Below are 22,972 nucleotides of genomic sequence, written 5' to 3' on the forward strand. Positions count from 1 at the left end.
TAGGAGCAAATTACTGCAGATGCTGGAATCTGTACTGAAAACAATAATGCTGGAAATCACAGGGGATCAGGCAGCATCCATGGAGAGAGAGCAAGCTAACGTTGTGAGTCCAGATGACTCTTCATCAGAGCTGACATGAAGTGTGGAGGGGGCAGTATTTGTGCAATAGCTGGGGGAGGAGGTGGAATGCTGGAGGAGAAAGGATGCTGATAGTTCAGATTAAGTGATCAGAACATGAGATCGGCAGAACAATGGTGTGCCGACTGGCCAGACTGGAAAGAACAGATAGTTCCCCTGGAGTGAGGGGAGAGGAGACAGGACATGGTGACAGAGAATGTAACAAGTAAAGCTAAAAAGAAAGGGAAGAAATGGGAGTGTGAAGGTGTTGAAATGTTTTTTAATGCTCAAAATCAAATCAGGAATTCAGGAGAATTCCAGTGAGTGGCTAGAACATGGAACTTACTATCACGAGGAACGACGAAGGTGATTAGCATAGATATGTATAAGACAAAACTAGATAAACACAAGTGGGAGAAAGGAATCAAAAATCTCCTGATCAGGTTGTGGGTGGCACGGTGGCACAGTGGTTAGCACTGCTGCCTCACAGCGCCAGAAACCCGGGTTCAATTCCCGCCTCAGGCGACTGACTGTGTGGAGTTTGCACATTCTCCCCATGTCTGCGTGGGTTTGCTCCGGTTTCCTCCCACAATCCAAAGAAGTGCCATGCTAAAATTGCCCGTAGTGTTAGGTAAGGGGTAAATGTATGGGTGGGTTGCGCTTCGGCGGGTTAGTGTGGACTTGTTGGGCCGAAGGGCCTGTTTCCGCACTGTAAGTAATCTAATCTAAATACTGCAGAAATAGGGTCATGAGGTACACAAGCACTAGAACAAACCAGTTTGGATGCAGGGTATGTGCTGTTGGTATAACACACTTTTCTGTGGGTGCGTCACTGTTTTTGGAGAACATAGTTGATTTGTTTTTGTGTTTGCAACAGGAGCGGATGGACACCATCAATCAGGGATTCTTGGAGTCAAAGAAAAAGAACCATGGTTTAGTGGAACGTGTGCAGTTGTTGCAGAATGCACAGGCAGATCTGGAGCTGAGGCGCTTGGAGCTGGAGGGACAGAACCGGCAACTCCAGGAGGTAGGCAGTAGAAACTGAGGGGGCAGTGCCGATGCAGAAGTATCATTTCAAGAGTCAGGTTCTCAGCATAATTTGAGGATGAAGTGGTGCCATTGTTGGGAGCACACACTGCTGAATAAAACAGCAAGAAATTGATTGCTTTTTCCTGATCTATCTTTGGATTTATTCCAGTTTATGTGTTCTCCTTCCCCGATTATGTCCGCTCAGACTGGTGGGCATCTGATTGCATGGGCGCTAAAATTGTTTGGGTATCTCCTCATGCCTTGGTAATTGGCAGGGTGGGCAGTGAGTGCAGCACTGTCAAGCCCAGTCCACTGACCTGACTGCCATCCACATTTGTATTTTCCAACAAGAAATTGGATTCTGTTGAGGAACTTGGATTCTGGTAGACTTTTGTTCATCCAACCAGCCCATCCCTTCTCAGCACAAAGCATACAGTAAAACGTGAGAGTTAGCCTCTGAGACCAGTTATATACTCATACATTCTGGAGACCAAACCTGGAAAGTCACTGTTTTATTGTAGCTGGTTACCACAACAAACAGTTCAGTCACCCACTGAGTTATCTAGGAGGCTGATTTCTGGGAAATCTGTTCCTGAGTTATTTCTGAGTAATATAAAAGGTCATCAAAAAAAGAAACAACTGCTGATACCAGCAAGAATCTGGATGCTATTAGCTTCAGCTAACATCATGAGTGCCAGTACAATCTCACCAGTCTTTAAAACAGAAAGCCAGAATGTTGCAATATACTGTGACCATTCCCTCGCCACAATGTGATTGCAGGAATGGTGAAGTAACTTTAAGTTTCTGGGAATTTGAGTTTTCCCTCATTAATTCCCTGGTCACTATTGTCATAACCTTACTCTCTGGCCGGGAGAGGAGGGGGTGGCCAACGAGGGGCTTAAAAGCAGGGTCACCCACTTCAGTGGTCTGTGGGACCTGGGGCTGCATCCGCATGCGTTTGTTGACTCACTCGTGGGATGTGGGCATCACTGATTATTTCCCATTCCCAAGGGGACAGCTAAGAGTCAACCACATTGCTCTGGATCTGGAATCATATGTAGGTCAAACCAGGTAAGGAAAGCAGATGTCCTTCCCGAAAGTTGGGACATCAGTGAACCAGATGGTTTGTTACAATAATCAACAGTGGATACATAATTCCTACTGGCAAGTTTTTTTTAATTCTGCCTTTTATTTTTGTAATGATTTCAAATTTCACCATCATGGTGGAATTCGAACCTATGTCCCCAAGACATTAACATGGATTACTAGTCCAGTGACATTACCACTACATCAGGTCAGCTAGTATATCAATGACTGTAGCCTAATTGGAGGGCTAATGATTCTTTCTTAGCAGTGCCATTGGGAACAGAGACCATTGGTGGGACTACACCCTGAAAGAAGAGGTGCACTGCAAAAGTCTTATCCCACCTTTTCACACTGGCTCCTTTGTTTTCAATTTTCTCTTACTCAGGAGTACAGTGAATGAACTTAAGAAAGACAAAGCTTGGCACAACAGTCAAGGTGAATTTCAAAAATAAAACTATTCCAAATTTAAATTAATGATTAATTCATAAAAATGGCCATTTTTTTGTTTAAAAGTGCCAAGAAGCAGATCTAACTGATAAAATCCAATTTTGACAACTTGGTTAAGATGCAGAGCTGCAGAAAGACAGACTGGGTCTTAAGTTCTTTTTTTTATTTCAATAATATACTTTATTCATAAAATAATTTGATGGTCTGTACAGTTGCTCATGCCATACATACGTAAACATTTACATACAGAGATCAGAATTTATCATTTTTATATACAGGTCTGTACATTTATTAATCATATATCCATACATTTTGCTGAGGTGTCAGCAGAGCCCAAATGACTGCAGGGGTCCCCTGTTCTTCTTAGGCAGGCAGATGTTACACGGTGGTCTTTCCCCACCACGCCTTGGCGGCAGCTACCCCAAGCTTCAACGCTTCCATCAACACATGGTCCCGGACCTTGGAATGTGCCAGTCTGCAATACTCAGTCGGGGTCAGCTCCTTCAGCTGGAAGATCAACAGGTTTCGGACAGACCAGAGAGCGTCCTTCACCGAGTTGATGATCCTCCAGGCACAGTTGATGTTCGTCTCGGTGTGCGTCCCGGGGAACAGACCGTGGGGCAAGGAGTCCCGCAGCACGGCGCTGCTCGGGACGAACCTCGACAAACACCATTGCATTCCTCTCCAGACTTCCTCTGCATAGGCACATTCCAGAAGAAGGTGTGTGACAGTCTCTTCCCCCCCCGCAGCCGCTTCGAGGGCAGCGTGCGGTGTGGCTGAGAGTCCGGGCGTGCATAAAGGATCTCACAGGCAGAGCCCTTCTTGCCACCAGCCAAGCCATGTCTTGGTGCTTGTTGGACAGTTCTGACGATGAGGCATTCTGCCAAATAGCTTTGACAGTCTCCTCAGGGAACCGCTCGATAGGATCCGCCCTCTCCTTTTCCCGAAGGGTCTCAAGGACACTACGTGCTGACCACTTCCTGATGGACTTGTGGTCAAAGGTGTTTTTCTTCATAAACTTCTCCACGAAGGACAGGTGATACGGAACGGTCCAACTACTCGGAGCGTTCCGCGGCAGCGAGGCCAGGCCCATCCTTCGCAACACCGGGGACAGGTAGAACCTCAGTACGTAGTGACACTTGGTGTTTGCGTACCGGGGATCCACGCACAGCCTGAGGCAGGCACACACAAAGGTGGCCATCAGGGTGAGGGTGGCATTGGGTGCATTTTCTCCCCCGTTGCCCAGATCTTTGTACAGCGAGTCCCTTTGGACCCGGTCCATCTTTGACCTCCATATAAATTGGAAGTTGGCCCAGGTGACTGCAGCGGCACAGGTTCTGGGAATAGGCCAGACCTGTGCCACATATAACAGCAATGACAGTGCCTCACACCTGATGACCAGGTTTTTTCCCGCGATTGAGAGCAACCGTAGCTTCCATCTGCCCAGTTTCTGCCCCACTTTGCTGATATGCTCCTCCCAAGACTTGGCGCACGCCCCAGTCCCCCCGAACCCAAATACCCAGCACCTTCAGGTGGCCGGTCCTGACGGTGAAGGGGATCGAGGATTAGTCGGCCCAGTTCCCGAAGAGCATGGCCTCGCTCTTGCCTCGGTTTACCTTGGCCCCCAAGGCCTGTTTGAACTGGTCACATATGCACATGAGTCTGCGCACAGACAGCGGATCCGAGCAGAAAACGGCGACGTCATCCATGTACAGGAAGGCCTTGACCTACAGGAATAGTTACCCCTCTCAGGCTCGCATCCTTCCTGATGGACTTGGCAAATGGCTCTATGCAGCACACAAACAAGGCAGGAGAGAGAGGGCAGCCCTGCCTGACTCCAGATCTGACTGGGAAGCTATCTGATTCCCACCCATTGATTGAGACTGCACTGACAATGTTGGTGTAGAGCAGTCTGATCCAATTGCAGATTCCCTCCCCAAAGCCCATTTTGGAGAGAACATCTCTCATATACATGTGTGATATCCTGTCAAAGGCTTTCTCCTGGTCCAGGCTGATCAGGCAGGTGTCCAACCCTCTGTCCTGTACGTAGGCGATCATATCCCTGAGGAGTGCGAGACTCTCAGCAATCTTCCTGCCTGGTACAGCACAGGTTTGGTCAGAGTGAATCACCGACCCCAGAGCAGACCTGACCTGGTTGGCAATTACCTTTGACAGAATTTTGTAATCCGCATTCAACAGTGAGATTGGTCTCCAATTTTTGAGTTCCTCCCTCTCCCCCTTCCGCTTGTAGATGAGGGTGATGATGCCCTTCTTCATGGATTCACTCATGGTACCTGCCCGAAGCATACTGACATACACTTCCAGCAGGTCCTGGCCAATCAAGTCCCACAGAGCAGAATAGAGCTCGACCGGTAAGCCATCGCTTCCTGGAGTTTTATTCTTTTCGAAGGACTCGAGGGCCTTGGTCAGCTCGCCCAGAGATAGCGGCTGGTCCAGCCTCTCCCGTGTTCTGTCGTCTAAGACCTCCACGATAGAGGACAGGAACGACTGGGAGGCCGCGCTGTTGGTCGGCTTCGCGTCATATAGACCGGCATAAAGGATTTACTGATCCTCATGAGGTCAGCCTGAGATGACGTTACCGAGCCGTCTTCTTCCTTCAGGCTGCTGAGCACGGAGCTCTCTTTGTGCACCTTCTGGAAGAAGAAACGTGGGCACATCTCATCCTGCTCCAACGAGCGGACCCTAGACTGGAAGATTATCTTGGAGGCCTCCGAGGCAAAGAGCAAAGCTTGCTGGCCCTTCACCTCCTTGAGGTACTCCGTGACATCGACCCCCATCGTCTGCTGCAGGAGCAGATTCTGGAGCTGGGACAGTTTTCCCCGCCTCTCTCTCGCCTCCTGAACACCTTTGAGGATGAAGAACCTCTTGATGTTCCCTTTTCCTACTAGGTCTCAAGTTCTGATCAGGAGAAGGGATTGAGAGATTGACACCAAGCTGAGGAGTTGAGTTTGAGTAACACCGACCTGTGGTACACATTCAGAATGGTGTTAGCGGAATTCTTACAAACTTTTGTTTCACCGTTCCCTTCCCCATCTCTCACCCCTTCGCCAGCTACAATCTCTCCCGAGTCTGAGTTATCCTTTTTTCCGTGAAACTGCAGAACCGGGAAGAGTTAAAATGATTTCCCATGCATAGCTTTTCACCGCTGCCTGCTCATCCACTTGGAGGCTGACTAGGTTCACTGGTCAGCCCATCTGCAGCAAGCATAGAGAAAACACAGGCCTTGATTAGATGTGCAACTGTACAGCAGCTTGGGGTGGCACGGTAGCTCAGTGGTTAGCACTGCTGCCTCACAGCACCAAGGTCCCAGGTTTGATTCCAGCCTCGGCGACCAACGGTCTGTGTAATGTTTGCACATTCTCCCTGTGTCTGCGTGGGTTTCCTCCGAGTGCTCTGGTTTCCTTCCACAGTCCAAAGATGAGTAGGTCAGGTGAATTGGCCATGCTAAATTGCCCATAGTGTTAGGTGCATTAGTCAGAGGGAAATGGGTCTGGGTGGGTTACTCTTCGGAGGGTTGGTGTGGATTGGTTGGGCCGAAGGGCCTGTTTCCACACTGTAGGGAATCTAATCTAAAACAAAATCAAAATAATCTTTCTCTGTTACTACTTCCATGACTTGGACAATGACCCTCACGTGAACACTGTCCTCCCATGGGATGCTTTTTAGACAAGAGGGATGCCATCTCCCAACTTGTGGTGTTCAGGACACTGGTGGCAGTTGGACAGGACCAAGCAGGACATGAAGGGAAGGGTGCTTATCATACGGGGAATGAAATAACTTCGCAAAGGCCAGTGTCCCATTTCTAATCATTCCTTATTTACAAGTTGCACAGCCTTTGACAATAGTACAGGCTCTTACAGGGTCAGCCACTAAAGTCTGCATCACGAACACTCATCCTTCTATGTCAGGCAGGGCTCCATGATTGGACCGGGTTAACAGCCCCAATCAGGGAATTCATATTCTATGTGGTCGACTTGGCTGAGCTCATTACAATCACTGTGGGAAGGCCATCAGGGTTTAATGAACTATTTCACCAAATGACAGAGGGCATCCATTTCCAGTAAAAATGCAAATGTTGCTGGGAAGAGTTCTTAGATGGTGGCTTGGGTCTCAGTTGGCCTCTGGATGGGAATGATATCTGCCACATTTTCCTGTGCTGAAAAAATATTGTGATTGCAGGAAGACAGCAGGCACAGCACCCTCACCGTCCCCACGGCCATTTCCCCCCCCCACTCCCCGTGCGCCACACACTATTTGGCAGCCCCCCTCCCAGGACAGTAACGCTAGTGAAATGCAGCCATACAAATCCCTGCTATCAAAGTGTAGCGCTTTGGGAATGAACAGCAGCTGATAAAGCTCTTCTTTTTTTTTACTTTAGGCAGTCACAGGACAAGGGTGTTGCTGGTATTGCTGGCTAGATCAGCATTTATTGCCCACCCCTAATTGCCCAGAGGGCAGTTAAGAGTCAACCATATTGCTGTGGGTGTGGAGTCACATGTAGACCAGATCAATTAAGGCTGGCAATTTCCTTCCCTGGAAAGGCATTAGTGAACCTGATGAGTTTTACCAACAATCACTAATGGATTCATGGTCATCGTTAATTCCAGATATTTATTGAATTCAAATTCCACCATTTACTGTGGTGGGATTCAAACCCGAGTACCCAGAATGTTATCTGGCTCAGCAGTCCAGCGACAATGCCACTGGAACATTGCCTCCCCATTGCCTCTTGAAACCTGTCTCATATTCTTGAAATACAGCCTCAGATGCACCTGATGGATTTGACTGGATTGTGTTGGAATATTCCAGAAAATACCATTCTGTTATTAACCAACACTCAGTTTTCTACTGCCTTCCCTTCAACCATAGTTACTGTTGCCTTTCATATCCAACCCAGCAACCTGGATGCTTTCTGAACATCCATCTCTCTCTCAGTTAAGACATGAAGTTCATCCTTTCCCCAAAGGAGAGAAATAAGATAAGGCCCAATTTATGGCCAATTTGACTCTCTTTGCCCGAGTCACCCATCTCAGGATCATACTATTTGAAGTTCTACTGATTGATGTATTGCAGCAAATACTAAAATGAATCAGAACTGAGACAGTATCTGTCTAAATTAATATGAATATGACCAATGAACTAGCAGGGACACCTAACTTCCTTGCTTCTACTCTCAGGTATTGCACCAGAGGCAGGAAAGTGAGGAAGGGGCCCTGAAACAGATTGAGAAACTTCAGCAAGAAAAACACATCTACCAGGAGCGAGTGACCAACTTACAGAGAGCTGTTGCCCAGTTGGAGAATGAAAAGCGAGAACTCCAACGTTCAAAGGTCCGTCTCGAGAAGGAGCGATCTGCCCTGAAGAAAGCACTGGACAAGGTAAGGGGATTGTCCACAGGTAGATCACTCTGAGAAACAGCCTTTGATCGGTGCTCACAGTGGTCAAAGCCTCTATATCTGGAGGCCAGCTGAAATCCAGTAGCTTCTCCCTATCTGTAAGTTAAACACCTCATGTTGTGAAATAAATTGGAATGTAGATCTGTGTCCCATTCTTGGACACTGATTTGACACCATGGACGAACTTAGAGTTCCTCCCCTTTCTAGGGTTGGGTTGGCACTCCATCCTGACCTGACCAGGCTGGGCTAGCTACTGTTCATCTCTGTTTCTACTCTAAAGCTTTCAATTCCATTGCCTGTCGGCTTTGTACAAATGTTCAGTTTCCATTCCAAAGGAGCTTTTTACATCAGTTGGGCAGTCGACCTTGTTAGACCCTTGTGCACATGTCGAGAATGAATCTTTCCTGAGGTAAGATTGAAGAGTTGCAGGCCTTGGAAGAACTTGTGTGTGAAAGGCTGGTCTACACTCACCTGACTGCTGAAAAAGGAGACAAATATGGTTGCCAATTTCCCTCCAATAGGATTCAGCAATTGGCAAACTAAATAAAGACCAGTAGGTCCATTTTTGGTGGTTTGGCTGAGGGAGAATTGTTGGTCAGGAGAGCGCTGCTGTTCACTAAACACCAGCAAGGTTTTATCTCCACTTAAAAAGGTGAATCGCTCAATACCTCATTGAAGAGATGAGACACAGGAGAGTGCAACATTCTCTCAAGACTGCACTGTAGCTTCGGCTTGGACAACATGCTCAAATCCTGGACCAGAGTTATAATCCTCTACAATCTTCTGATCCTGGATTCACCCACTGAGCCAAGCTTGTAGAGATAATCTCCACAAAGCAGAATCACAATGGAATCGAGGCTTGTTTTACATGTGTAGCATTAGTTTGGCTGGTTATGCATTCTGCTAATGGAGCTAACAGAAGGCCACAGGCTTTTGTTTTTGTTGGCTTGCTCTGATTTCAAAGACGTTGTTGTGAAATTCACTCCTTGTAACCAGCTCACCTTTGGACGTTGGTAAGGCCTCTTCTGGAATACTGTATATATAATTCTGGTCACCATGTTATTAGAAGGATACTTTTAGACTGGAGAGGGTTCAAAAAAGATTGGCCAGGCTGTTGCTGGGAATGGAGGGTTTGAGACATAAAAATAGACTGGAAAGACTGGGACTTTTTTCACTGGAGCATCGAAGGTTGAGGTGTGATCTTAATGAGGTTTATAAAATCATGAGGGGTATAGATAAGGGTCTTTTCCCAAGGGAAGAGGAGTTCTAAACTAGAGGGCATATTTTTAAGGGTAGAGGAGAAAGATTTATAAAGGACATGAGGGGCAACCTTTTTACATGGAGGGTGATTCATGTGTGTAATGAACTTCCAGAGGAAATGGTGGATGCAGGTACAGTTATGAGGTTCAAAAGGCATTTGGATAAGTTCATAAGTAGGAAACGTTTGGAGGGATATGGGCCAAATGCAGGCAAATGGGACTAGTTCAGCTTGGGAGCATGGTCGGTGTGGACATGTTGGACAAAGGGTCTGTTTCCGTGCTGTGTGACTCTATGTCTCTATCTAGCGCCATAATATCTGACTTTGATCAGCCTGCAAGGAGAAGGCAAAAGTGAAAGCAGCTTATAGTGAGTGACGAGGAGTGATTAGTGCGGCAACCAAAGTAGCAAGGGGGTCAGATACCAAAATTGGTTTCAGTGCTTAAACATGCAGTTAACTGCAATAAAACTGTCCTGTGTCCTGCCCCTCCAGACTACACCAAAAGAAACCTTTAAAAAGTATGTTTAACCTTACACCTACCATGTTTGGTGGTCAGGAACAGGAATTTGGCGGCAGCATGACAGGCAAGAAGAATGGAATAACATTGGGAGATATGACTGAATTATCTAAATCCTGTTTTGCATCCACTTGTGAGGCACGTTGTTGATTGACTAAACTGAGGTCTTCCTGACATTCAGAATACATGTGCCATCAACATCCAGTCAGGACTTCAATTCCCTGCACAGTTCTGGTCCCCTTCTTTTTGAGGTAGAAAAGGATGTTGCATCATGAAAATTGTCTCGCCAGAATTCCAAGGCGCTGAAGATGCAGGGACAGGGATTTTTAGGAGCCTGCTTTTTAGGAGCCACCAGCACTTGTGTCACACTGGCTGTATCTTCTCAAGTTCAAGCTTCCAGGGATGGGTTTTATTATGTTGGTGTTTATTAAAGCAGTGGGCCTCAAAATAATGGTACACAATACCTTCGTGCAGCCACTGTTTGAAGTGTCTGTTGGAGTCTGACAGATAGAGAAAAGGGTGTACTTTAAAATGCTGTCTCAAAGAAAGAGTCATCAAGCACCCCTTGAGCTGCAGTGTTTCTATAAAATTGTGTTTGAGCTGATCTTGGGAAACAGCCCGCTCTGAGTCATCATTCCCAACAAACTCTGATTTATTTATAGCAATTCTAAAGAAGTAACAAAGAGGATTGATGAGGGCAGTGTGGTAGACGTGATCTATATGGACTTCAGTCAGGCGTTCGACAAGGTTCCCCATGGGAGACTGATTAGCAAGGTTAGATCTCATGGAATACAGGGAGAACTAACCATTTGGATACAGAACTGGCTCAAAGGTAGAAGACAGAGGGTGGTGGTGGAGGATTGTTTTTCAGACTGGAGGCCTGTGACCAGTGGAGTGCCAAAAGGATTGGTGCTGGATCCTCTGCTTTTTGTCATTTACATAAATGATTTGGATGCGAGCATAAGAGGTACAGTTAGTAAGTTTGCAGATGACACCAAAATTGGGGGTATAGTATATGGACAGCGAATTTGGTTACCTCAGATTACAAAAGGATCTTGACCAGATGGGCCAATGGGCTGAGAAGTGGCAGATGGAGTTTAATTCAGATAAATGCGAGGTGCTGCATTTTGGGAAAGCAAATCTTAGCAGGACTTATACACTTCATGGTAAGTTCCTAGGGAGTGTTGCTGAACAAAGAGACATTGGAGTGCTCCTTGAAAGTGGAGTCACAGGTAGATAGGATAGTGAAGAAGGCGTTTGGTATGCATTCGTTTATTGGTCAGATATTGAGTACAGGAGTTGGGAGGTCATGTTGCGGCTGTATATGACATTGGTTAGGCAACTGTTGGAATATTGCGTGCAATTCTGGTCTCCTTCCTATTGGAAAGATATTGAGAAACTTGAAAGGGTTCAGAAAAGATTTACAAGAATGTTGCCAGGGTTGGAGGATTTGAGCTATAGGGAAAAGCTGAACAGGCTGGGGCTGTTTTCCCTGGAGCATCGGAGGCTGAGGGGTGACCTTATAGAGGTTTACAAAATTATGAGAGGCATGGATAGGGTAAATAGGCAAAGTCTTTTCCCTGGGGTCGGGGATTCCAGAACTAGAGGGCATAGGTTTAGGGTGAGAGAGGAAAGATACAAAAGAGATCTAAGGGGCAATTTTTTCACACAGAGGGTGGTATGGGTATGGAATGAGCTGCCAGAGGAAGTGGTTGAGGCTGGTACAATTGCAACATTTAAGAGTCATTTGGATGGGTATATGAATAGGAAGGGTTTGGAGGGATATGGGCCAGGTGCTGGCAGGTGGGACTTGATTGGGTTGGGATATCTGGTCAGCATGGACAAGTTGGACCAAAGGGTCTGTTTCCATGCTGTACATCTCTATGACTCTAAGTCATAGAATCATAGAATCCCTACAGTGAGGAAACAGACCCTTCGACCCAACAAGTACACATCAATCCTCTGAAGAGTAACCCACCCAGACCTAATCCCCTACCCTATTATCCTACATTTACTCCTGATTAATGCATCTAACCTGCACATCCCTGAACACTATGGGCAATTTAGCATGGCCAATTCACCGAAACTGCACATCTTGCCAGGGTGGCCATACTGCAAAGAATGAGTCAAGGGCTGGTTGTGCCTGAGACCTCCTTCCATTCTGGCTGAGACACTGCCTTCTGTGCAGATTGCCCTGAAATAGAAAGATTCAGCAAACAGTGACATGCACCTTTCCACTTTCAAGCTCCTTTCTCTGAGTAAAGGACTAAGTTAGAGATCCACAGAACACTTGGCAAATCACCCAATCTACTCTTCCCTCTCCTTCCACGTCATTGAAACTCTTTCCCCTCTCCAGTGCCATCCCCACCCCATGCTATTGACTCCATGTGGCTCCTCAAGTGCAAGTAAATCTGTCATGTATGTTGACACATGAACGTCCCTTAGACAAAATCCGTTTGCACCAGTGCAGTATTTGTATTTCTCTCATACTACTGTAATGCCCTGAGTGACTACCATCTCCCTTTACACAGAATAAACTTTTATGAGAAATACAAAGTAGGCGCAAGAGTAGACCATTTGGCCCATCCATACTATTCCACCATTCAGTATGCTCATGTCGGTCCTCAGTTTCAACTCTGTCTTCCCACTGTCTCTCCATTCCCCTTGATAACTGTTGATAATCATGATGAATTAATAATGCAGTGCTTTGCAGGTTATAGTGTCATAGAGTCCTACAACATGGAGACAGACCCTTTGGCCCAAACTGGTCCATGCCGACCACGATGTCCGTTCACATTAATCCCATTTTCCTGCACTTGGCCCATATCCTTCTAAACCTTTTCTATCCATGTATTTGTCCAAATGCCTTTTAAATGTTGTTAATGTCACCGCCTCAACCATTTTGCTGGCAGCTCATTCCAAATGTGTACTACCGTCTGAGTAAAAATGTTGCCCCTCAGGTTGCCTTTTACTCTTTCCCCTCTAACCTTAAACTGGTGCCCTCTAGTCCTCGATTCCTCAACCCTGGGATAAAGACTGAGTACATTCACCCTATCCATGCCTCTCATGACCTTATACCCCTCTATAATGTCCTCCCTCAGTCTTCTACCCTCTAAAATGTCCTAGCCTGTCCAAGCTCTCCCAATAACTTCAACCACTGAGTCCAGGCAATGTCCTTGTAAATTTCTTCTGCACTCTTTCCAGTTTAATAATATCCTTCCTATAACTAGGTGACCAAAACTGGACACAATTCTCCAAATGCTGCCTCATCAATGCCCTGTACAACTGCAAATAGCTTCCCAACTTCTGTAGGTAAAAACAAGGGCTGCAGATGCTGGAAACCAGAGTCTAGACTAGAGTGGTGCTGGAAAAGCACAACAGGTCAGGCAGCATCCAAGGATCAGGAAATTTTCTGCTGGTTTGATGGTGAGTTCTTCCCAACTTCTGTATTCGATGCCCTGACTGATGAAGTGCAGTGTGCAAAAAGCCTTCTTCACTGCCCTGTCTGCCTGTGACTCCACTTTCAGAGAACTGTGAAACTGAACTCCACTACACTCCTTAAGGTTTAACCATTCACCATGAAACTCCTACCTTGATTTGACTTTCCAAAATGCAAGACCTCAACTTATCTATGTTAAACTTGATTTGCCATTTCTTGGCCCACTTCCCCAGCTGATCAAGGTCCTGCTGCAATTTTTGATATCTTTCCTCACTGTCCACAATACCGCCTATTTTAGTGTCATCTGCAAGCTTACTAATCATACCTTGAACATTATCATCCAAATCATTGATACAGATAACAAACAGCAATGGGCCCAGCATCGGCCCTAAGGCACTCCACTTATCAAAGGCCTCTAGTCCGACAAGCATCCTTCCACTATTACCCTCTGCTTCCCAACATCAAGCCAATTTTGTATCCAGATTGCCAGCTCCCCCTGGATTCTAAGCGGTCTAAACTTCCAGAACAGCCTACTATGTGGAACCTTATCAAAGGCCTTACTGAAATCCTTGTAGACTACATCTATGGCCCTTCCCTCGTCAAGGTTTTGAAGGGAAATTCAATTGCTGCTTGCTTGGGCAGGTATTTTTGTATTCGAGACTCTACTTAGCATTGCTGCTATTGGGAGACCACCCTTCTTTATATTTCTTGTATCTCTCAAGGGCTGCAGGTTTCAGAGAGCTGCTTCCCAAGCCACCCATACAAAGGTGTTACAGAAGGATTCTCTTCAGCTTACTGGTCATCAAAACTACTCTTGCAAACTCTTGACTATCCTACCCATTTTAAATTGAACTAGGTACAGCACACAAAAAGGTCATTTGATTCAACTAGTCTATGGATCACACTACCTTCTACCTTCCCATTCCTACCTAAAGCTATTTTGTTACAGTTGAACTTCTGCAACAGCAGTTTCCAAATACATGATGTCAACCACTTAGAAGGACCAGGGCAGGAGATGCATGGGGACACCACCACTTTCAATTTTCCCATCAAAGCCACACATAGTCCTGGAATTCTATTACTGTTCCTTCATTGTTGTGGGTCAAAATCTTGAAATTCTCTTGATAACAGCACTGTGTACAGACATCCCTTGGTCTTGGACTGGAGTGTTTCAAAAAGGCATTCTAACCTTTTCAAGATCAATTAGTGGTGGGAAATAAATGCTGCATCTGATGAAAGAATGAAAGAAAATTCATGCATAGCCTCTCATGTGGAGAGATGGTGACATAACGTCACTGGGCTATTAATTCAGATCCCTGGCTAACATTGGCTGATATGGGATCAAATCCCACCATGGAGGGTGTGGTGAAATTTGAATCTAATCATAATTTTAAAATAATCTGGAACATAATGGCAACCATGTGACTACTGCCAATTGTTGGAAAAATCCATTGTGTTCATTAATGTTTTTCTCGGGAAAGAATTTTGCCATCCTTATCTAGTTTGGCCTAAGTGTCATTCTAGATCAAAAAAATGTGAAAGACTCTTAACTGGGCAATAAATGTTGGTCTAGCACAGTGATGTCCACATCCCAAATAATACAAAAGGAATTCTTTTATACAATATCAGGCATTCAAATCTCTCCTTAACACCCAACATTTTGGTCAGTGATGAATGCCAATGGGTGCAATTTGTTCCTGTCATAAAAACAAGAAAAGCAGAAGTTCACCAAAATATCTTCCCACATTTAGTAAATCACAGGTATTCTCTAAATAGTGTCATGTTCTAAGTCAGATGGATAGACAAACTGGCAATGCAATACTCTCCACCAATTCCTACAATTGAGCTACAAGATAAGGAAACTGAGGGATGCCTACAGGTGACATATACAAGATGGAACAGATTCAGTAGAACGAGTGAGGTCTTGTTCTTATTACTTGGTAATATACAACGGGGGGTGATGCTGATTTATTTGAGAATTGACCGACTGCCCTAGAGTGAAGGGGAAGTTCATTTCCAAACGTTTCTGGATTTTCTAAATACCATAAACAGGTCTCATACATTCTACTTTCTTACAAGCTGACATAAGGCATAGAAACATCCCAGATGTTACTTCTTTTTTCTCATTGAATTCCTTGTCTACTTGGTTTCCACACCTTTCATAGAATTGACATGGTGAGGCCTCTCCATTTTGCTAACATTGGACAGAATTCCAATGAACCAAAACACTTCCCGATGGCCCAAATCTTTTCCTTTCAGTCCCACTGAATTCCAAAGGTGCAAACTCTTTGCCATTCACTCCTTTTTTAGGAAAAAGTTCCTTGATCCAAATGTAAAACTTTGCTTGTTCTTTGATGGATCGCTGTTTTTTTTAAAAAAAATCAGCTCTCTGCATTTCGCAGGGAACATGACAGATTCGGTTTTTGCTTCGAGTTCATTATTTTAATGAAGTGGTCGGTACATTTTTGCTGAGATTATATAGCCGAATAAATGGTGAAAACGTCTCGAGTGCAAAGGTTCACCAAGTGGCAGTTAGTTATTGCCAGTTTACAGAGGCCTGACGCAAACAGAATGCTTCTTGGCAAGTGGGTTTCTGTTTATTAGAATTCAAGCTGCAAAAAAAAAGGGCCTGAATCAGCAGAAGTGCATCACAAATGGTTCATTTTGACCAGCAGCTAAACCTGATTTGTGTGTGGGCTGATCAGTCACTTTCTATTGCAGTCCATTTTCTCGGTCTGATCTAAATGATGGCACCGTGCCCGGCGCCTGATCAAGGCCCACCCTGCTTTGTTTAAAGAATGAGAAGCCCATTATAGGACCCCTCGTAACAAAAAAGAAATCAAGCTGTCAAACAAATCGCAGTGAACTCGCTGTAACAATATCCCCGTTCTCTGTAGGTCTGATAGCTCTTACAGTCTGAGGGTGTGTAACCGATGTCAGGAGGTCTGCAACTGTTGTATGGAATGGCTCAGGAGATTGTCAATTTTGCATTTTAATGGCTTTTGTACTGTTAAAAAAACCTCAAGTTATATAGTCATGGTGTCCAGACGTTTATTGACAGTCAGCAAGGTACTTTTGAAATGTCGCTACTGTTACAATGTAGGAAACTCTGCCATTAATTTGAGCTCAGAAATTACCCTTTAAACTACAGTGAGCTGAATCATCAGATAACCTTTTGGGATTATGATGGCTGAGAGATAAAAATGACCTTGACACCGGTCCGAATTTGCTTGCTGTGAAATATTTTGCGGCCAGCTGAGAAGGTATATGAGTCTTCAATTTCCAATCCAAAGAGACAGTAGCACCCAGCAATGCAGCACTCCCTCATAGCTGCACCATACAGTCAGTCTAGATTTTGACTTTGGAGTGGAACGTGAACCCATGACCTTCTGAATCAAAGACAAAAGTGGTACCATTGAACCGTGCTTGACACACTGTGGGCTGTGCAAGATTCCAACAAGCAGTTACTTGGGATGTGTCATAACCGCAGTGTTTCTTTTTTATTCACAGAACATAAACATGCCTTCTCTGGCATTTATGGTTCATTGAAAGAATCCCAAATTCACTTAACACTTCTCTGCCATCTCTTTGGGCATTTCTTTGATTAAAAAACATACTCTAACAGAATTAAAAGGGAAGAGTACAAATCACAATTCTTTGCAGCTATTTCATCTGAGGCTGGTCAGTTTTGCATTGGTGGTTCTTGAAATACATTAAAGATGAGTACAGTCAACTGAAGTTATAACTCCTTTGCTCACTTTTTAATGTCTCTCTTACACTTTGATAAGACTTCACACTCTGTCAACATCTAATCTGGTTGAAGTGCCCCATCTTTTTCTAGACTTCTCTCTTAGCTCAGTACTCCAAGGCTAGATATTAACCTTGTAGCTTTACTATGAATTGGGTCCGCACTATTTGAATATTTACTTTGTAACTTGGTGAGTGGAACTATAATTTACTGCAGTGCTAAAGATGTGATCTACATTAAACATTGCTCAGCCGTACTATTGACTGAGGGATATAATTGGGATGATTTGTAGAGAGCTCGCAAAGGGTCACCCCGTGTCAGCGCCATCTTGGGGATATAACTGGGATGGTTGCCCTTTTCACTTCTCTATTGACCGAAGACAGACTATTTGGGAGTTAAAACATGTTGCAACCTCTAAGTATTGTAGCTATCAGGAAACAGCAAATTACAGTTTTGCTCATGACTTTTAAAATATGGATAAATGTTTGTTGTCCAAGACCTCAATCAACACACATACACACACACACACACACACACACACACACACACACACACACACATTATAAAAGTAGCATCCTTTTATGTTTTAGGATTTCAAGAGTTCACGTCACACTTTTCACAGGGGTGAAATGATGCAGACCTGTAATCCAGTTTTAACCACTGAAGTAAAAAGCTCTGATAGTTAGGGAAAGTCTCATTCAACACTGTTACATTTGCAGGAGTAAATTTCTGTTATACCACTCCAGTCACTGAACCTTCATACCAGCAGAAGCCCTTGTATGGTTCCTCAGATGAGGAGTTCAAAGCCAGCTCAAGTTTCCATGTACACATTATTTAAAGCTGGTAATCTGAGGCAATGTCTTTTCTCGACAGATAATTCTGTTTGTCTGATCAGATTATGTATTTATTAAAATAAAACCCTGGGTTATGTGACAGGAGTATCGATTACAGCGAGCCCAGAATAGCTTCTGATGGTTAAGCTATTGTCAGACAATGGAGTCTGGGCAACACTCATCCATAAACCACCTTAATAAAGTAAAGCACTTTACACCCATTGATTCTAGATTTCAAGTTTGATGTTCAAAAAATCTATAGAAGACTGTGAACCCTAGTGTTTTGAACGAGTTGGAGAAGTATACCAATAACCACATCATTTGTATTTGAATAACTATCAGGACTGGTCCAGACGGAAAGATTAGCTCAACACTCTCACAGTTCTATATGCATTGGCAGGAATGATTGGTCATCTGACCTCTCTCCTCCATTTTGTTTCACAGGAATGTCTCCAATTTGAGTTTACACATCAGATTTTAATGTAAACTATCACTTATTTCTTTATTTTACTACTATTCAATGAAGTAATGCTTCACGTTTTAACTCTCATTTCTGTTACTACTTTGTACCCAAGTTTTTTGTACCTAGGTACCTTGGTACCTAAGATGGCACCGTGAGTGGTGACATTAGACACTTTTCACTACACTCCTGTACTTCGCTACTTAAGTGCATGTGACAATAAAATCTAAACCTTAAAAAAAAGTTCATAACTATATCTTATAAATGTGTACTGCATGAGTTGTAAGGAGGATGTAAAAAGGCTGCAAACAGAATTTGACAAGTTAACTTGAAGGCCAAGGCAATGGCTGACAAATAACGTGAGAGAGCTTCCACATTGGTGGGAGAATAGAAAACACAGAAATTTTTAAAAGGTGAGGGTTGGTATTCTGAGAGACGCAAATCATAGAAAGTTTAGTCGTAGGTGCCCAAATCAATTATGAAAGCAATCAGTGTTTTAGCTTTTACTGCAAGGGAGTTGCAGCATAAGAGTAAACATGTCCTGCTGCAATTGTATAGGTTTTGCTGAGTCCAGACATGAGTAGTGTCTACAGTTTTGGTCTCATTACCTAAGGAAGGATGTACAGATTGTGGAGGGTGTGTGCCTGGACTGATTCCAGGGATGAGAGGGTTGTCTTACAAGAGAAATTGAATAGAATTGACCTATATTCTTTGTAGTTTTGTAGAATGACAAATGATCTTGTTAAAACCTAGACATTCATAGCAGGATTAACAAAACCATATACTGAAAGGCTTTTTTCCCCTGTCTCAGGGTCTAGGACAAGGGTCACAGAATTAAGATCAGGGATCAGCCACAAAACACAAAATTAAGGAGAAAATTCTTCATCGGGAATGTTACGAATCTTCTGAACGCTCTGCCCATTACCACAATGAATATTCAATAAATGGGTATATTCAAGGTATGGATTGGTATATCTTAGGGAACTGAGGAAATCAAGGAATGTGGGGTTTGGGCAGGCAAGCAGAGACAGTTCAGCCATCACGCTATTTAATGGCAGAGCCAACCCTTATGGACATTTTGCTGTATTCCTGCTCTTACTCCTTAGGCCTTTGAAAGAATGTCTTAGAATCTGACACCAACACAAGAGACAGCTGTAATTGTTCCCTCTGCAGAATGTAATTAACAGTACAGTCCAATCAAATGAAGCATTACTCTAATTAATACGATGGGAGAATTCATTAGTATGTCCATGGTGACAAAAAGGACTTTTACCGAATCATAGAAGCTCCACTGGCCTTAAAAAAAAAGAGGGCAGGACGCAGGTCTGGGAGTGCAGCCCCATTCTAGACAGATCCCATTCTCACTGGTCAGGCCAGAAGGATGGGATGTGCCCCATTGAGCAGGAACCTGAAGCTCAGCACCACCATTTGAACTTATTGATACTCTTGGGGACTCTTATGTTCACTTTAACAAGAGCCTTGTCCCACAGTGTGGAGGAAACATAAATGCCAATGAAGGGCATGCAAGGTAGACAGCACTATTCTGTTATTTAAATCCCTAACTTTTTAAGTACGGAGATAAACAAGCCTGCCTGTGTCAGTAAGAGTTGAAAAGAATGCTGTAACAGTTTGTTGACATTCCTCCAAAGGCTACTGTATTTTCAAACACCTGTTCAGAATTGTTATAATACACCTCTGAAACTTAAGCCAAAGTCTCCTAGCTCAGAGATAGGGACATTGGCCCACACCACTATTATATCATTACTAATAACTGGATCCTCCCCTTGACCTTATTTCAGTAGATCTTTATAAAGTCACAGTTTGATAGCTTCAAAGAGATTATTAATAGATTAGAAGTCTTTGATGTTGGGCTTTGAATGCAAGTCTTTTTGTTTTGGTAAATGATTAAATACTTTGCATTTAATTGTTTTGAATGGACTTCCATGAATGAGGAGAGAGTGAGGACTGCAGATGCTGGAGAGTCAGTGTCGAAAAGTGTGGTGCTGGAAAAACACAGCAGGTCAGGCTACATCCAAAGAGCAGGAGAATCCACGTTTTGGGCATAAGCCCTTCCTCAGGAATGGAAATAATCATTTTTTGCATAGTTATTCATTTATTGAAAGTTATCATCAAGATTTAGGTCTTTCTTTTATCTGATCTCTTTGTGACTCCTGAGGTCTACTCATGGTGAATACTGATGTGGAGAGTGTAAGAGCAAAGACTTGCAGATAGCAACCATGTGTTGGCATGGATGCGGCCTGGGTGTGGATGGAGAGATGATGGAATGTGAGGGCTGAGAGGTAGAGGGCTCAATTTAACAACATTACTGGGACAGACTCCGCGAATTGAGGTGAACCTCTGAAACAGCATGCCTCAGCACTCAACAGTTCCTGTAACCACCTCTGGTCTACATCCAGGGGTTGGTAGGCCATGTCCATCCCCTCCTCTGGAGCAAAAATAACACAGTTTAAAGCGCGTTTTTCCCCCAAGCTGGGTGCACTGAGCCACTGAACTTCCTGAACTAATCACAGTGGGAGAACAGCCCAGTCTTGATTGTTCATGGTCTTTCATAACCACAGGTCAATAGGTGGCCCTCCACAAAGCTTTCTTCAATTACATCCGTGAGGAAAGCTGTCATGGTTGACCTCACGACATGACCGCGGTGATTGCAGTGCACTGCTTAAAGCAAAGTCACATTATCAGACTTAATACCACATTGTTCTTATATTACTAAGCTCTTTGCAGTATCTGCAAACAGAGTGCCAACCACTCTTGGAATGTTTCAGGTGTATTGATTGGCTCCGTATAATATCTCGCTGGAGCCCCAGTAGCTCACAAGAATGGAGGAGTGAGCAGTCAGAGGTACCCTCCCCATGATACCACCAAACCTGGACCATTGGACATTTGGAATCGGGCAGTCATTGGAAGACACTCCATTCCATGTTTTCCATTTTTTGTGTCTCTTCCATTTTCTTTGTTGCTCTTTGCAAATTGGTGCTGCCTTTAGGGTGACAGTGATGTATAGAAGTCAAAACTGGGACATATTGAAAAGCCCTGGGATGTGTGATGATTGATCAATGGGAGAAGTCTGATTGAAAGTGAGGTGGGAAGTCATGTGTTTATATCTCTTGGAATGTGTGCAGACAGAGTTGTCAAACCTATTCCATAGATCATCATCAAGTTGTTTATGGGCGGCACGGTGGCACAGTGGTTAGCACTGCTGCCTCACAGCGCCTGTAGACCCGGGTTCAATTCCCGACTCAGGCGACTGACTGTGTGGAGTTTGCACGTTCTCCCCGTGTCTGCGTGGGTTTCCTCCGGGTGCTCCGGTTTCCTCCCACAGTCCAAAGATGTGCAGGTCAGGTGAATTGGCCAAGCTAAATTGCCCGTAGTGTTAGGTAAGGGGTAAATGTACGGGTATGGGTGGGTTGCGCTTCGGCGGGTCTGTGTGGACTTGTTGGGCCGAAGGGCCTGTTTCCACACTGTAAGTCTAATCTAATCTAAAAAACCCTCTTGGAGACATCAAGGGTGGATTGTGGCCTGAGTTGGGAGAAGGATGCAAATCTGACGTGCAATGTGCAATGTGATGTGTGTTTACAGGAAGAGGCATGATGTTTCACACTCTTTTAGCTTTTACATACTACTGGTGTGGCACATGGGAGTCTCGTACTCTACAGTAGTCCTGTAACTGGATTGTGTTTCACCATCTCCCAGGAGAGAATCTTTCTCTCTCTGATGGTGTTGTCAGAACTTTTCTTTGAATTTTGACTAAGATGGTCTCTCATTGCCTGTCTTCCATCAAACACCTAAGATGGTTTCCATGTTAACTTCAACAAATTATTGTTACACAAGGCAAGGTACATTATACTGGAAGTTCCTGTGGTGGCCTTCCAGTCTCTCATTTTTGTTTCTCTGAGAAGCCTTGAATTGTCACACCCAGCGTGTTTCCCAAGGGTTAATAAAATTGTAAATGTTCCTCTTCGTGTTTGACGCTAAGTTAATACATTGGTCTTTCTGGCTCTAGTGAATCAACAATGACAGTAGTATGACTTCCAGGAGTCACATTGCAGGATTCTTGTGTGTTTTCTACAGACAGATTTACCTTCTTGACAAAATAAATATTAATACAATAATGCTGTTGTAACACGCCATTGCAACAAAGAACTGTTTCTACATCACGGAGAAATATTATCTAAGAGGAATTACTCGTTTTATTCAGCTCAGTTTTTGAGATTGCCAAAGTCAAATCAACTCATTGTAGATTATGCTTCACTTCTTTAAGACTCCTGGCAGCAGTAAACAGTGGCTGTAGCGTGCACAAGAGAAAAAAAAATGAAAACTCAATGAAATGTCTCCCTGACCTGCTCAGTCAGGAAGCACTCAGGTAAAAGCCAGGTAAGTTAATATCAATATTGATTTACAACTGACCTTGATCATGACAGATTGCATTTCACAGATGCTATTCATTCCTAAGCAGAATTGGAGTACAGTTCCTGTAGTCAAAGACACCAAAGATCAGTTTGTCATAATTTTACTGCATTTATTCAAATAGCTTTAAAAAAAAACATTTCAAGCTGTTGGCCAAAAGTAAAATTTGTTTCGATAACTTGCTGCATTCCTT

General features: G+C 44.1%; 1 protein-coding gene across 1 annotated transcript in view; it reads left to right on the forward strand.

Annotated features, from left to right (window-relative positions):
* The window catches only part of crocc2 (ciliary rootlet coiled-coil, rootletin family member 2), a 292,849-nt gene that overhangs the window by 233,574 nt on the left and 36,303 nt on the right, over positions 1–22,972 (forward strand). Inside the window, exons 32-33 of the mRNA XM_060833953.1 lie at positions 995–1,144; positions 7,878–8,078. Coding sequence (XP_060689936.1) covers positions 995–1,144; positions 7,878–8,078 — 351 coding nt within the window. The remainder of the gene's footprint in view (positions 1–994; positions 1,145–7,877; positions 8,079–22,972) is intronic.

This window comes from Hemiscyllium ocellatum, chromosome 13, assembly GCF_020745735.1.
Source record: "Hemiscyllium ocellatum isolate sHemOce1 chromosome 13, sHemOce1.pat.X.cur, whole genome shotgun sequence".
In the NCBI taxonomy this organism is placed as follows: domain Eukaryota; kingdom Metazoa; phylum Chordata; class Chondrichthyes; order Orectolobiformes; family Hemiscylliidae; genus Hemiscyllium; species Hemiscyllium ocellatum.